This window comes from Etheostoma spectabile, chromosome 21, assembly GCF_008692095.1.
Source record: "Etheostoma spectabile isolate EspeVRDwgs_2016 chromosome 21, UIUC_Espe_1.0, whole genome shotgun sequence".
NCBI classification, from domain to species: Eukaryota; Metazoa; Chordata; class Actinopteri; order Perciformes; family Percidae; genus Etheostoma; species Etheostoma spectabile.
The window spans coordinates 18466606-18483701 of record NC_045753.1 but is presented as its reverse complement, the minus strand read 5'-3'; the positions used below and the strand labels follow the sequence as shown (position 1 = coordinate 18483701).

The window sequence follows — 17096 nt, the reverse complement described above, 5'->3', positions numbered from 1 at the left end:
ACAATTTAATTTCTAAATAACTTTTAGTTTTTTAATTACTTTGATTCTCATTTAATTTTACGAGACAAACGTTACCACTTTCTTCTGGGAATTGTTAACATAGACTGTATAAAATAGGTTGCCATGTTCTCCCTTCTCGTCATTGAGGCCTCTACGTTTACAGGCTTGTGGTGATGAACAATGTGCTACAGGTGCCAAAAAAATGTTTGCTACTGCCAATCTGTTTAGGTATGTTATGGTTCATGTGTGCAGTAAACCTGACACTTTGTGAGAAATAAATCGTGGCAGAGAATCGTGATATCAATTCTAAACTAAAAAATTGTGATTCGTATTTTTCCCTGAATCGTTCAGGGCTACTGTGTGACCTACAGATTGATTTATGTTGTGCCAATTGGGGGTAAGTGCATTGTGACCATAGACTGTATACTATTAATATACAGTCTATATACAGTCTATGATTGTGACAAGTTACGCAAAAGTTCAAGGTCACCCCGACTTTATCCGATTTCTCTCAGGAACATTTAATGTTATTAGGGCAACGACAAAGGAAACTGAATTAGGTCCTTTTATAAGAAGAAGGGGACACACATTGACATTGACACACATTGATTTGACTTGGTCACCAGAAGATTAAAACAAAGATTACACAAAAGGATTTTATGAGTGTTTCGGTTGTAGTCATGTATAGAGCAAGATCAGGTTTAAATCAGATATTAGAATTTCGATTTCAGCTTTGAATGATGAGGTCAAGTAATGATTGTGTATCATTTAGGAGCTGTTGGCTAGAAATTATTATTTACATTGTTAGCAAGCTTAAGTAGAGTTAATATACAAATCAATATGTTGTGAAGCCAGACAGTAGTGCCCATCAGGGTGGAACCAGATTGGACATCAGTTTGCCAACCGTGACTAAGGCAAAGCACAGCAGTCACTCTGAATATTTCCAGCACATCCCTCTACAGTACTTAGCAACGACCTCTGTTCACTCATCTGTCATTTTGGAAAATAACAGCCAGTCACGCCTTGGAACAGTCAGTAGCCTGTTTGGTCAAAATCTGATTTTAGTGCCTTCCTGGATCTTTGTCAGACCCAGGGTCAATCAGCTGGCCCTGGCGCTCACATGCAACTATAACCATGAACAAACATGTGTGTGTAAATGCATGTTTAAGCAAACAACTTAAAACCTTTTCAGTGACTACGATATAAAAATGTTGATAACATATACTGTGTGGTGTGCTGCATTAGACATCTCTAAAGAGAACTGCCATCAGGTCTTATTCACTTTTTTTCTTTTTCTTTTAACTGACACTTTGCTCTCATGTTCCTCACATAGTCTACTTAGAAACCTCAGTCATGTTCTATAGATTTTCTATTCATTTACACACAATTATAGCTTTGGATCTATGTCGTTTTCCTGATTTTACTTTCAGTGCAATCTTCTGCGCCTTTTTCTATGTAGCAATCAGTTTTGATTGTACAATGTATCATTTATTTATCATTAATTATTCACTATAGGACTATATTGTCTGTACTATATATTGGCTGCTCCACAAATGGCAAAGATTGCACTGATTTTTTTGAAGACATGTCTATTGTCAACATCACTAAAACAGCAGGGGAGAACTCATGGGAGGCATTCAGCACATCACAAGTAGGACTGGCAGCCACAAGCACTCACAAAATTGCAAAGCGCAACGGAGCCCTAAGACCACCTGTCACCTCCAGAGCTGTCACCTCTGTTTACCATGCTAGATATGCACACAGGACATGTAGATTGTCTTTTAGCAGACAATCTGAGGGGACGAGTTGAGGTCATAAAAGCCCTCTTTTCAAAGTGCATGCTTGGTACTTAGAAGAGAGTTAAAAGCAACAAATGTTATTGACCATGCAGAACACAATCCCACTGAAATTACTGTTCTGAAAGGAACATTTTGTAAATATGAGTAGAACATCTTCATAAAGGACACATACAATATATACATGTGCATTTCATATATACAGTAGCACTTAATTGGTTAATTTCGTCAAGTTTCTTACCATCCACCACATTATAATATACCCACACTTTTTTATAGAACACTGCTGGCTTTTCTGAGTATAAATGAGGATAATCTAGAGTAGCTCTTTGGCTGGCTGCATTTCTTCTACATCCTTGTTCAAATGCACACCACTGACATTGAAGAGGGAGCACAAGCACTCTGAAAGGTGTTGGCACATTGAAGGACAAACCTCTTAACATCAGGCTGATCTTTAAAAGAGTTTAATGGAGCATGTTTCTTTTCTTCACATTTAGTCATGCAGGTGAAATTGACATAAATGTAAAGTTACGGGATAAATTGTTTTTTTTATAATGTATTTCTATAATTAACATATCTTTTCATTTTATTTCACTCTGTTTCTTGCATTTGTTTTTGCATGTTATGACTGCATACCTGCAGAATATTCAATGTTAAAATTAGCTTTAACCTAACCTGCATTTGGGTTTTGATTCATTCTGGTTGTCATCAGAACTGTCACAATACAGATTACATGATAAAACACTTAAAAAGAGGGGTTAATAGTTTGTATCTTTTAATCCGTTTGTATTTTAATTTAGTCTTTCCAATTATGTAAAAAAAAAAAACAATGTTTAGTCGCATCACTTTTAATAACAGTTTTATGAAAGTATCACCAAGAAATCATTTCACTATATACTGTACATTTATACAAGTTACTATGTAGAAAATATTTTTCCCAATCTTGTACAGGCACAAAATACACCAATATTCAGGTCTGGATTTGAGTTTCTCTCACAGACACTTTCAGGGGGGATAATTATCTTCAGCTGAGGCAATCAACCCGTGTTGAACACCGGGCACCAGAACGCAATTACAAATTGTAGGTTTAAGCTTCAGAGACAAAAAACACCTGACAGGCAGACACAAAAGCGTACAATTCAAAGTCTGTACTACAAGTACTGTATGTGAAAAGACTTCAAAAGCACAAAAGATTTTTAGGTCTGTTTTTTTTAATTTTCTGGCATGTTGTCCATCTTTAAAATACACTAAAAGATTACTGATATGCAGTTTATCATCTTTTTTTACATGGTACAGTGAGGCCCTGATTCCTGTGTAATGACACTGTTATAGGATTACTCTACAAACACAAAATAAAAAAACACTAGCTGGCATACTATCCTTATGAAATGCATCATAACGACTACTTTGCAACAAAAAGCCAAAAAGACAATGCCCGTACAGTCCTTACAGATGCACAATTCAAAAGGAGTTACCAATAAAACAACCGGTTAAGTCAACAATAAAATCAAGTTAAATGCAATTACACAGGAATCTGTTAAATATCAAAACAAAACTATTAACAGAAATGCTCTTTTCACAAGTGTAGTAAAAGACGTACAATTTATCATATATATTTATATATAATAGTAGCAGGTGACAAGGTCTAAAATAAATGATAATCTCTTGCCATTTTGTCATAAAAACCTGACAAACACAGGAAATCTCAAGAGATAAGACTGACAAAGACTCACATTTGTTCCAACAAGACACTGTACAGCTCGGGGTGGAAGTTGGGGCTAAAATTGTCAACAGCTTTTAAAATTCTGCAGATCAACAGGCCCCCTCCTTCCATGGAAACATTATAAAAAAAGTAACTCGTACTCAAAGATGGAAATAAAGTCATGGTGTCAGAGGGCTCCTAAAAAAACTTACAAAACAACTAGTTAACAGCCAGAGGAGCATGACGTCCCTGGTCTAATTTTATTTATCTTTCTCTTAAATGACATTCACCAACCACATTAATTCAAGGGCAACAGCAAGTTGCACCGCAAAATGACCCAATGACCAACTACGGTAAAGAATTGACCAGAACATTGGTGTTAATCTGCATTATGTAACTTCTTCTAAGCACACTGAACAAAATTAAATTGGGATTTTTGTAACAAATGAAACTTCCTCGCTAACAGAAATGGACTTTTTCATGCTTCTGTTTCATGACCTTGGTGCCTCCTTCAGTTTTGCGGTCTTCACCTACATGCAGCCGCTGGTAGTGATTGCAGTCTCATGTCTCAGCAGCATTTGTACATGTATTCCACAGAAAATACAGACGTAAGCGTCAGCTGGGTGGATGATATACATATGTACAGTAAATGCTAAAACGATCATGAATGGAAATTGGCCAAGTGGCGTGACGAAAATACATCGTCAAAACCCTATCATGTGGTTACCGGGTGTTAAAGAGAGTCCTAGCCTAGCGCATAGCTTCCCCCACGGAAAGGCAGGATGATATCAGTCCATACAGCAAAGGCTTCGCAGAAGAACTAAATACTTTAGCACCATGAAATACCACTTGTTGGCAAGCAAAAGAAACACAGGCAGCATGTGTTGGATATCTACCAGCCATTTCTTAAATCACCTCTTATATTTCCAACTTGATGTGATCAAATAAACGGTGATAGCTTCAGGTACAGACACCTTTGCTTTTCCCTCATGCTGAGCAAATGGACGATGAGGCGTCACAAAATAGTCCCGACCAAGGGTCCAATACAATAGGTGCAGGTCCCCCTCATTAAATCGGTCTCTGATGTCACTGATCAGGCGGGTTCCCTCTTAGCGCAGACAACACGCAGCCGCAGTTTTGCCGTGAGAACTGCCCAAGCTGAAGGGAAGTGGCGATTTTGGGCCCAGTAGGTGGAGGACAGGTTGTTTCAGAGATTGGAGAAGGATTCATGTGACCACAGGTTGATGTGTGCAGATTAGAGCAAAGGGACAGGAAAGGTAAGCAAGGATGTGCTCTTGTGGACTCGGCAAGTTTCAGAGAACACTTGGTGGTGGAGTGGTAGCAGACAAATGTAATCTTCTACATGTAGCAATGTCTTGTCTGTGGAAAGGCCTCCAACTGGGACCTGCACCGTAGTGAAACAATATGACCTCAGATGGTATAAAAAAAAAAGGGACCCAACAGGATTGACAGGTTGAGAATCAGACACAGGTGCCTTGGTGTGCTGGAAACAGGGCTTTTCGGTTCTTTAAACCCTGGGACTTGTCCTTAAAATCTGTTGGTTTCTGCTGTGAAATGTCTATCAGCGCACTGGCAACGATGAGTCCTAAAGACGGAAAACAGCAAGAAAATTTTAAGGGGGGTGGAAAAACAGGCAATATCAACACATTCTTCTTTGTTCAGAAAGAAGAATTACAGATGTGTCTATAACATTTAAAACACCCAATTTTATGTAGAATATTCTGCAACTTCCAAGAGCAAAATTATATAGTTTTTCTGTGGGGATATGAACCATATTTTCAATAGTAACATCAGTAAATAGGAGTATGGTTACATTTTATTTGTGATGCAAATGTGTGACATTTGCTGTACGTGATTATATATATTCTGTGTATTTCTTATGGCTGTGATGTTTGAAAGGATTTATTTGTCTATCTGCTGCCTGCTCACTTTAATAATACATTATATATTCACAACCCAACAGACTTATGGGTCACTGAACCACGCTAAACGTGCGTGCGTGGAAATGCATGTCTTATACATACACAACATAGTCTGAGCAAAAGGTTTACAAAGCAGCAAAACCACTGGCCATGAGGATGAGAGAAGTAGAATTGGGCTTAATGTTAAATGCAGTAATGCTGTATTTGCCTGCCTTTGACCAGGCAACATGTTCATGTTTAGAGTAATAATTAATTGAGACGCCATAGGCATTGACAACGTAACAGGTGCAACCCAAACCTGATTAACATTTATTAGAATTAAGCAGAGTATGGTGAGCATCACGGCTGTAAAAAGAGCACTTTTATTGTTTTGTTTTACCGCACTTCACCACACACCCACACCCACACCCACACACACACACACACACACACACACACACACACACACACACACACACACACACGTTACCTGACTGTCCTGGGGGAGGTAAGTCTGAGAGCCCAGAGGGCAGACGCATGAGGACAGTCAACACAGCAGCTTTCCCTCCAGAACACGGCTCAATCGCTACAGGTTTAGGTGCACCCTGAGAAGAGAGACACAGCAATAACAAAAAATTACACATTTATAGACCATTTCAAGACAACTAAGAAAGAAATCTTTCCAATGTTCATTGGTTTATTTTGGATTTTACGGTAAAAAAAAATAGCTTTATCGGCTCCACAGACATCAATAATAGGGATTCAAGATGAGGTGTGACAGACAGGACGTATGATAGGAGTACTTTATTGACTTGATTGGTACAAGAACCCAGGATCTCTTTACCAACCCAGCTTAAATCAAAGTGATGTGACAGTCACACTAGGAAAGCTCGACCAGCAGACCAACAGTCAGTAATAATAGCTGCTGAAGTTGGTCACACAACAAAAACACTCTGTGTGTGTGTGTGTGTCACAGTCCACGTGCTGAGGCAATGACCTACCCTCTCAGTTAATGGCCGAAATCGCTTGTCGCAAGTGTGAAAAACATGCCATCCTGATAATAAATGTCCAGGGTTTCACAGTATGTTTTGGATGAGGGGATAGAAAATGTGCAATAATAACATGTCTGAATAGAATAGACTTTTCTCTTTGTGTGACTGGCTGAATTTAAAATGGGAGGTAAGAGAGCCAGAAGAGGCAAAATGGTAGAAAAACAGGGATGTTTTCTGAGGGAGAAAATCAGGAGTGGGATGTGCTCATTTGAAGAAACATGTTCCACTGAAATTTGGTGTATACTTCACCCTGTGCGAACAGCACCATAAATTAAAAAAAACCTAAATATAAACAGTATGTTGTAAGTGTAAATGATACATTCAAAAGTTACATGCACATTTGGAGTCCTTTAACTTAAAGTAAATGCAATCTTGTTTTGGATAAAGCATGCAGTGTAATTTCCCAATTGAAATGCCATTGTTCACAACTAAAATATGTTTCTTTGTTACTTGGTGACATGGGTGTTTTATGTCATTTTACATGAGGAACCTCCTTACACAAACAGTATGAATAAACATTTTACAGCACACAACGGAGAAGAAGAGAACATTTGGAGCAAATTTGAAATATCTTAAAAAAGTCGTAAAAAGAAAAATTAAAAGAAACTACTGGAAGTTGATTGTGAGGGCAACTGGATTCGTCCTTCATCAAAAGAGAAACCTCTTTGCAGAAATAATTTGCTGAGGTTATGAATGCTGTCCACATTGGCCCGCGTTATTTTCCATTTGCCTGTACTACTAATCAACTGGAACTAACACAGAGGGACAGAAAGATGAGGAGAATGGAGAGCAGGACAAAAGGTGAGCAAAAGTAGAAAAATAAAGTACATCGAATGTGACAGACACAAACTCTAATTGTTAATCAGTTGTTAAACTGTTCTGAGAAGCCCAACATTTATAACATTTTTACTCAGGCGATAAAACTTGATGAGTGCACATATTACAATGCCTGATTTCAAGCATCTACCCTATCACTGTTTGTTACATTAGTTTTAAGTAAGTACAACCTAGATGCATGCATTAGTCTTGTTGCCTGTGCGTATGATTATACTACATGTAATGCTCTGAAGGAGTTAAAACCATAAAGGAGTAAAAAAACGTATTTTTCACAGGCACAATGTGAATGCAAAAACAAGGAGGCCAAACTTCAATTTTAAACACAAGGAGTCATACTGTACACTAGAGTTTCTGCATTACAGGCAAGCTAGATGCTGACATAAATTGTATATGTGCATCGTTACTCAACCCTAATTAGGCCATATGATCAGAATAAATTCTCATGCATCTTTTCAGATACATTCATGATCAAGAGAGGCCCATATTAGATCTACCACTGACGCACAAGGCCAATTAATTTGCCAGCCATTTCATGACTATTCAAGTTATTCTGCTAATGAATAGCTGCAGTATGTAAGTCATATTCATGCAAGGGAACCTTTAAGGCAGATTCCACTGCAAGCTCTACTTACATGGACCATTGGGTGAAACATCATTACAGCTGTTCCAAACAAATTCCTTACACCGAGACATTATTTTTGCAACATTCTGGTAACAGAAGCTGCTGCACTGTATGTCTCAATCTTTACATTACTTATTGAAAGGCTACAGATGAGCTCGGTTTACATTAAAGGGTGCATTTGTTTACACATCCTTTCAGCACTGCCAATCCAAACCTAACTGTAGATCCTTTGATTGTACATTTTAAATATGCAGGATTGCCACCATCACCTCATGTTCGGCTGTTTACACTGGCTCTGCTTTCGGAACATATTTCTTAATTTACAGATCATGCACAAAGTTGATAATATCTCTACTATTAGTATTATTATAAATATTGGTACTATTATAAGTGGAGCTATAATTGCTCGTAACCTAGTGCTGGCTTTTCCTTGGAGCGTGCAATTCCACATTACATTGCTTGTTGGGCATTTTTTGGGAACTACACTGAACTGCACAAGTACCGTCACACCAACGCTGTGATTTTTGTCATTAAAGCATAAAAAGCACATTTTTGTTTGTGTGAAAGGCAGCAATAACAACCAAGTTAAACAATCTCCTTTCTTCTTCTATTAACCTGGGATAATAGAAATATTTAAAAAAAAATGCAGAGGAAAATAAAAAACATCAAAAAATTATTTAATTCCAATCATTTTTTTTTTTTTAATCAAAGCTTTTTAAAATTGCTGTCTCCATTTTCATATCTTCCAAAGAAGGTTTACACAGCCTGCAACTCTACTATGCATTAATCAAGCTGTATTACGGGCACAGTCAGTCACACACACTCTCACACACTCTCACACACACACACACACACACACACACACACACACACACACACACACACACACACACACACACACACACACACACACACACACACACACACACACACACACACACACACACACACACACACACACACACACACACACGTAATGTATCTGCTTTCCTTTCCCCTGCTGACAGGTGTCATCCATCATACTAGCTGTCCGTTAGTGCTTCCATATGTTGAATGCCGGCCATAGTGTATAGAGACATCTGTGACATTGAGGCCTAGGCCTGCAGTGTTTGGGTCCTGATTGGCTCACTGTCCAACAGCTGCTGACATCTTGGTCACTAAAAGCAATGTCCATCTCTTGGGGGTTTAAACCAACCAAAAATAGAGGAAATGGGCACAGAGGCTGTTGTGATTTGCCCTGGGGACCTGCTGCAAAGATTTAGTGACAGACAGCTAGTAATACCTAATGCAGTGAGATCAGTGTGGACAGTACAATCGGGAAAAAAGGATCTTAAATGTTGTCATGTGTTGGAATGGGTGTGAGGGGTCATTTTGGTACTGCAGCTCCTCTGGATCTTGTTTCCTGTGCAAGCTGCATCATCTATTATGGTCCTATAAATATGCTCTGAACTTTGTCCCTGAAATGCCTCAAGACTTCCATCTGACCATGATGGGCCTGCATTTAAACATGCATTATCTGTACAATTTGTCTTGCCTGCACTAACTCAGTGAGTGAGTGGGTCGGAGTTTAAAGGTGCTCTAAGCGATGTAACACATGTTTTAGGCTACATTAGTTGTCACAAACAGCGAACATCTCCTCACTATCCGCGAGCTGCCTGTCCTCAGAACACACTGTAAAAAAAAAAAAACACAGTTTCTGTAGACAGCCCAGGGTCTACAAACGGCATCCAAAACTAAATGTGCCCACCTGCACCACAAAGCATGCACAAACAGTGTTCCAGCCAATAACCAACAAGAAGGATGTGGGGGTAGGGGGGTTAGTGTGTGGAAGCACACAAGAGGACGGGATGAGGAGGAGGGAGGGGCAAGCTGGTCTTGTTTTGTTTGAAAATACTTCTAACCTCATCAAGAAGTAACGTCACCCAACATCGCTCAGAGCACCTTTAAAGTACAAAAAGAGCTGGTGAAACAAATAGGAAACCAGTGGTGCTAGCGTGACATCAGTGTCCTCTTTGACACCAACAACTATTTCCAATAGCTAAGTGGTGCCAGATGCTGACCAATTAACCTTTATAAAAGAGAATTAGACTTGTTTCATGCTTCACCCTCAGCTGGAGCCAAGGCAAGTAATAGAGCTGTATGTGGTCCAACATGTGCATCTGCACATTCAAAACCATATAGATTGGATTTTTCTGGGGTGAATCCAAAATACACAGACATATTTAAAAAGCTGTCAAAAGCTATGTTGTGCTATGGCTGAATAGGATTCTGTGTTTCTATACAGTACATACAAATATATCAGTTATATAGAAATAGCTCCTTAATGCAAATCATCTTAACAGCTGGAAACTTCAAATAGAATAAAATCAGTATTTATTATAGTAAGTACATATTTGTTTCTGTATTTAATGTTTGTTTATTTCATATTAATTGTAAGTGTTACTTGGGAATAAATCCCTTTTCTGATTCTGATTTTTCTAAAGTATAGCAGTAAACTATCGCAAATGCTGCTGCAACTACATGACCTCTGAAAACCACTTTTCATATTTTCAACAGAGAAATGAGTGTTTTGCTTTTGTTTCCATGCAAGGAATGCTTTGTGACCTTTGAGGAAATATATAAGGTATTCGTGTTCTATCTGGCTACTGGATACATCTGGATTTAACACCTTGCCTACGGTAATGCTGGCGTCACACATCGTTGAATGTCATTTGAGAACATTTCTGAGCCACTAGAAGCTGCTGAAACATTTGGCATGCAAATGATTAACCAAGCAACACTTAATTAAGAGCTGCTTGGCGAATGAGATGTGTGTTTACCATCAAGGCTGTCATCATAAGATGTGTTTTTAAAAACACATTTAGGCAATGTACTGGGGAAGAAAACTGCTTGCTTGTACAGTCGTATGCTTAATTTACAGTGTACTTTATGTCTTAGGCACTACTGAAAAGCATTCAGCATACAAACTGTGAAATAAATTTAGTACACAAGCATGTAAATCAGGGTTCTCGTGTGTTTTTCTGAAACAAAACTAATGTAACTTCCTTAAAGGCTGTATGGACATCTAAGTGAAATTGAAAGTCAAGTGCTTATAGGTTCATTCTGCATCTTGAAAGAGTCAAGAAACAGAAGACTGCAGATTGTTTTTACAGTAATCATTTCCAAAACAGCTTTGGATATTGTTTACAGCAATAATCTCCAGTGGATGCAAAGTCTCTGCCTTAATGCGTTCTATAACAACAACACTGTTTTGGGATTTTGTGCCGAAATGGGACTACTACTGGAATAAATGATTAAATGACAGACTGACACACACATCCTACTGACAAGTCTTTAATTAACATTTTACCTAAATGAAGGCAAAGCAGTGGTTTCTAAAACCATTCAGACTACCTTACTGCTTTAACAGCACAACTCAAAAAGAGCTCTCATAAAGCTAAAAAGCATTGTTATTCTCCTCTTTTTCTCTTTACATTGCCCTTCACGACACCATAATGCACACTGAGTACCACTCAGTAATATACATTAATAGCTAATGTAGTGCCTCTTTCCTAGTTGCCAGAGTGATTTTATTTCTCTCAGCAGCAGATGACACAGAGGTAGCTCTGGCTGAGGAAACACTGTCGGCCCTCCAATGTCAATTTGTGGCTGTAGCTACCCATATTGTTTTTAAGCTATGCTTTTATCCCATGTGTCATAGAGCCCTAGACTGTGCTTTGCGTCAGACTTCTTCTCTACTTTCTATTTGTCTGGAAGGTATTCACATCGTAGGAATAAATAGGTGAAGTAGCAACTGTACTGAACATTTCAGATGTGCAAAAGCACGTGAGCATATTAATCAAAATCAAAATCTGAGTGCAGTGTGTTCCCAATGAACAACCTTGGAGAACAAATTAAGCAAAATGAAAACATGCACACTGAAGAACAACAACAAAATAAAACCATTCTGAAGTCATATGTTTAATGTTAGAGCAATCCCTTTCAAATTCCGTGATGCATTTCAAACTAACAACCATCTTTTTCTTTGCAAGAAGATTAAAACGATCATAAAATCCATATTTTTCTTTTTTAACTTTTGAAAAATCTATAAAAATCTTTTGAATAATTGGCATCGTGACATCACTTCGTATGAAACATTGATTGATAAATGCCCTGACTGGAGAGGACAATTCATATATATAATGAAGAGGGGCATGGGTGAAAAGGACCATCACTGGCAGATTTCTTATTGATGCGGGGAGTAGATAAAGGCTGACATCTTGTGAGTGGAGCACATGAGCTGGCTGAGCACAATAAGGTCTAATGATTTGGCAATACACAACTACTGTATGTATGTCAGCAGAAGCACTTACAAATCTAAGATCGGTTGTAACAGATGTGCAAAGATGACTTGTTGGTGCTTGTCAGGACTCACAATAATCAAAATTGTGTAATGATGGCGCGTGCGTGTGTGCGTAAACAAGCAGGACTCACGTCAACCGCAGGTTGCAATAGTTCCGTTTCCTCTCCCCTGGCGTCCAGTGCGAGCGCAACTGAGGCAAATGGACGACTGGCCATCTGCTGACGCTCTCTCATCAGTTGCTGTAAAATCAAACAAAGACGACAGATAAGCATGAACATAGACCAGTATTTCATCTTATCAAACTGATGAAATACTGAAAAAATTATATATGAATACATAATAGTTCATACATTATTTACATGTATTATACATCATCAATATAAAAACCCTCAAAACGTTACATTTCTAATGAAGTTGAAAGACACATTTTGAATTTTAGCACTTTGTTGTAAAGGAATTACAGGAAGTCACTATCCAAAGCTATCCCGTTAATGCATAAAAACACAACAAACACATCTGACAGTCAGGGTAATTAAATGCAACCCAACTCCTTAAAATATACTCATTATTGGTCACAATGTGTAGAGTATTATTATTCTGTGTTGTTATTACTCACTGAGCCCCAACTTTATGAGGATTTCCAGTTGTATGTTCTTTCATCTTGTATTATATTATAATTGACTTGAATACTGAATTTATTTTTTTATATTTGATGATATGCAAAATATTTTGTCCATTCATACACAAGGCACCAAATTATTACCAACCATTTTTTGAATATGATGCAAACTACAGTGACACAACAACACTATAACCCCATCTCCTACTGCACGTACTAGAAATAGGAACAGCCTTGAACCTAGACAATCTAATTTTAAATTAGCATTAAAAACTTAGAACTGTCAACTTACTCATGGATATTTAATTTATTGATCTTATCCACACACACACATACAGTACACCACCACAGAGAAACATTTCCAGATTCTCTCTGCACATAAATGCTGTTTAGGTTACTGCCTCAGAGTGGCACCTTTTCTGTTTCTTAGACTGAACAGAAAATAGCTTCACTTGTTCCCCACTAATCAATATTGTAAAACAACTAGCGCCATACTTTCATCAGCAATGCCGTGTCTGATCAATATCTATACAGGCCACCATTTTGGCACCAAGGACATCACTGATTGCTATTGGATTTGTGATGAGCTTAAGTGTGCTGCATTGGGTTCTAATTGTACTTCAGATTACTAAGCACATTAAGCGGTTGTGATGATCGGCATCATCATGTGCCCTTCTCCTACAAAAGTAATACTAATCCACGTTATTTAGTAGACATGTAGAAAATAATTTGCTGGATGTTCTGGGTTCTGTAACATTCTACATGTTATGTATGAGAAGAAGTTTAAAATTAAGTAGAAAAAGTAGTTTAAAACTAAGCAAAAATGATAAACACAAAAAGATAGCGTCTGTCCACCCATAGTTTAGCAACTGTAACTAAACACAGCAAACATGTAACGCTTTGGATTTTGGCGTGCAGCTGTACAAAGAATGATATTTGCTATTTAAACAGTTTGGTTGGCCATATGTTTTTTTCTTAGCCTTTTCAAAACCCCCCCCAAAAAAACAGAGCACAAAAAAAGTGTAAGAATTACAACGTTTGTCTGCTCAACTTGAGCTGCCAATGTTAGCATGTCTGGCTACTACCGAAGCCAAGGAGCATTTCATTAGCTAAATACATTTTCCTTATCATACTTGTAATACAAGAACCAACTACCTCAACACTGCAGTACAAACAATGTTGTTTCTTTATTTTACCTGTCTTATACGTATGTGAGGATGCTGACATTTTGCATGTTATCTTTAGCGTCAGTCTATCATCCTGTTATCATGTATATTATGTATTATGTATATCAAATGCTTGTTTTAAAATGTGTCGGATGGAGACTTTAAAAAGTCAGTCGGAGATGATGTTTTCAACTCAGCTGGAACTAATAATAGCTTAAGAGGCTTGCTAAGTACAGCTGATAAAATCTGCCAGCAACAGTTGACATTTCAGCTAAAAGGGCGATGAATCAGCTAGAAATAAGAAGACTGCTTTTATCTACTGCAGTCAAAAACAAGGAGCCATTGTTTAAAAAAAAGACTAATGTGGTAAATATGCCACTGTTATCATTATAAACTGCATGTGTGCCATGTGAGTAACTAAGGACACATAATCAAAATCCAAGTATTCATTTTACTGCCCAACTCTTCAGCTAAAACTTGAGAAGAAGAAGGAAATCTATTCAAGCAGACAGTCCAACACAAATACATTCATTATACACAACACAGCACAAGATCCATATCTCCTACACTGTCACCATGAATCATTGAAAAAGAAAGAAAAACAGACATAACATCTGGGGTTATAGTTTGTTTATATATTAAAAAAAAACACAAAAAAAACAATAGCAGATGGAACAAAGGACAATCAGTATCTATTAGTGCTACCTTTGGGGAGACAAAACCTCCGCCTTGATGGAAGCATCTGGAACATGTAAAGGATGTTGAGGGTCCAAAGTGCACTGCACAGCTTGACAACTTTTTTCCAGTTTGTTCCTATTTTAAGAGACTATGACTGCAAAACCAGCAAATAATAAAAAAGAAGGATGGCCTCAATAAAAAAAAATAAAAAAAACATTTTCTTCAGTGTCATGTCCAAGTTAAAACGTCACAACTTGCTTCAAAAGAACAACCGTAGGACAGTGCCCAAATACTTATATTGCTGCAATGTTGCCACTGGCTCATGAAAGAAGAAAATCCTTTATTTTTCAAGAACGCTAGACTGTTCAAACACTTTCCAATTACCTCAAATTATCGCTCTGATAAAACTGTGCGCCTGTTTGGGTCAACTGTATGAGAATGTTGAGTTTTCTGGTGGTCTCAATCCTGAATAGGAATTTGTCCTTGGTGTTGTGATGAACCCTGGTATTCTTGTGTCCAGACCTCCCACCCTCACTCACTCTGAATTCAATTAAGTATTCATTAGTCAGGCTATTAATTGGCAAAAATTCAGATGAGGTCTGGAGAGGTTGATAGCATTGTACAAGCGGAAAAAAACAAATTGGAAGATGGTGCTTTGAATTAACGTTTTGGGGAATCAACGACTGTCTATACGTCAGGTTAGAATAGATGTAATTTAGAGCACTGTATTCATTCTTTCAAACTGCTATAGTTCAGTTGAGGGTGTACACAGGAATGTGATGGAAAGGGATGTATTCAATTAATATGTCACTTGATTAGATACTGGAGAGCTAACAGTGACTCATGACTAGTACATGCACAGGCAGTTTTTCAGCCAGAGCCTCAATCAGCTGTGGCTTTTTATAGAGATTGAATTAAAAAAAGAAGGCTAACACAACAACAAATCCAGACAGCATGTTTTCAAATCTAGAGGATACATAAAGAACCCTTTAAATAACATATATAAAACACATGAAATGGAAAACCACAATGTAATGAAATGTGTTCTCCTAATATTCAATGCTGATGATTCAAAATTATGACACAATGTTATAGCATCTGTCTACTGATTTTTATGTAATGTTCAAGAGTGTAAAATGTTTATTGTGGGTCACAAGACACACGTAGAGGCCAAATTCAAGTGGATATCATCTGGGCAATGTGCATACCATTTATATATGTTGCTGTATAACATATTTGTCAAATGTGTGGTCTTTCCCCACTCTGATGTGTCTAAATAAAAACAAAAAACACACAAAAGGTTGAAAATGATAAAAATGGTCAGTGTGTTTGATATACTGTATGTTATGTGTATCATACATAATGCCTTCTTTGTGTTGCTGCAGCCCATGCTGAAGCATCTTAAATGTTCAACCATTGCTTTACAGACTACTTGTACAGCTTTACTGATGGGCAGTGAGTAAGCGAAAAGTTGAGGTGGGTTCTATGGAAGAACTGTTTTGTTGAATCACTCTGAAAACATTCCCCAGGGGGAGGCAAAGCTAAGAAAAAAACAGCCATATGAAATTGAGATTGATCACCTGATTGATTTTTTCCCTTTGTAGCTCTGATTTTTAGACTTTAAATCTGAGGGGCCGTGTTAGATTGTTCTACATTAAACATCAAACCAGCAACACCGAACCGATAAATTTAAGCTGCCGGACCACCAAAGGTGAAATGAGAATTTTTGCCCTTTTTGAAAAGATAAAAGCAGGATGGAGGCCCTGGCGCGGTTCTTGCAAAACAAGGAAACAGTTACAGCTTATTAAGGTTTCCAACAGAAGAGCTTCAAATCCAACTGCTGCAAATCAAACTACAAACCTGAATATTCATTATAAATGTCAGATAGCCGTAATGTTAGTTATCATGTTGCAGAATTCATTTTAAGCAACAAAGCATGCTGGCGCTTTGCTCTGAGCTGGGAATAAAATAATCAAAAGGGCCAGTACAATATCAGAGAGATTCTAGAAATTAATGCTAAGTTAATGACAAAAAGGCAAGAGTGAACTCTGCAAACGCAGGTAACGTTTGGGCAATGAAACTGATTTTGTCAAGAATACAAGCAGGAGCCATTCACCGTTGTGATAAGGGAGGGCACGCAGTGCATTGCTATGCCACTAGATTAATTTGGCAAGTGGGTGCATGAATTATCAGTCTTGTGAATACAGCATTTTGTTCCCTTTATTAAATTCTATAAAAGGGTAAGTGTCATCCCGCCTCTGAGCATATTCTACACCTAAGCAGGTCACTTTGTCCTTTTTAAAGATCACAGGCGCTGCTCAGCACAATAAAAAAAAAAACTAAAATAAAAACAATGCAAA

At 37.8% G+C, this 17096-nt stretch overlaps 1 protein-coding gene across 2 annotated transcripts in view; it reads right to left on the bottom strand.

The window, feature by feature from the left end:
• The window catches only part of atrnl1b (attractin-like 1b), a 65738-nt gene continuing 48642 nt past the window's right edge, over positions 1–17096 (bottom strand). Inside the window, exons 27-30 of one of the 2 annotated variants that reach the window (XR_004327216.1) lie at positions 12405–12512; positions 5911–6025; positions 4449–5104; positions 1–12 (exon numbers count right to left, since the gene is read on the bottom strand). Coding sequence is in view for 1 of the 2 variants with exons in the window: in XM_032502189.1 (XP_032358080.1) it covers positions 4980–5104; positions 5911–6025; positions 12405–12512 (348 nt within the window). In the remaining variant the exon portion in view is untranslated. Of the gene's footprint in view, positions 13–2735; positions 5105–5910; positions 6026–12404; positions 12513–17096 lie in introns of those variants that run through there. The other variant, XM_032502189.1, reaches the window with a different exon arrangement.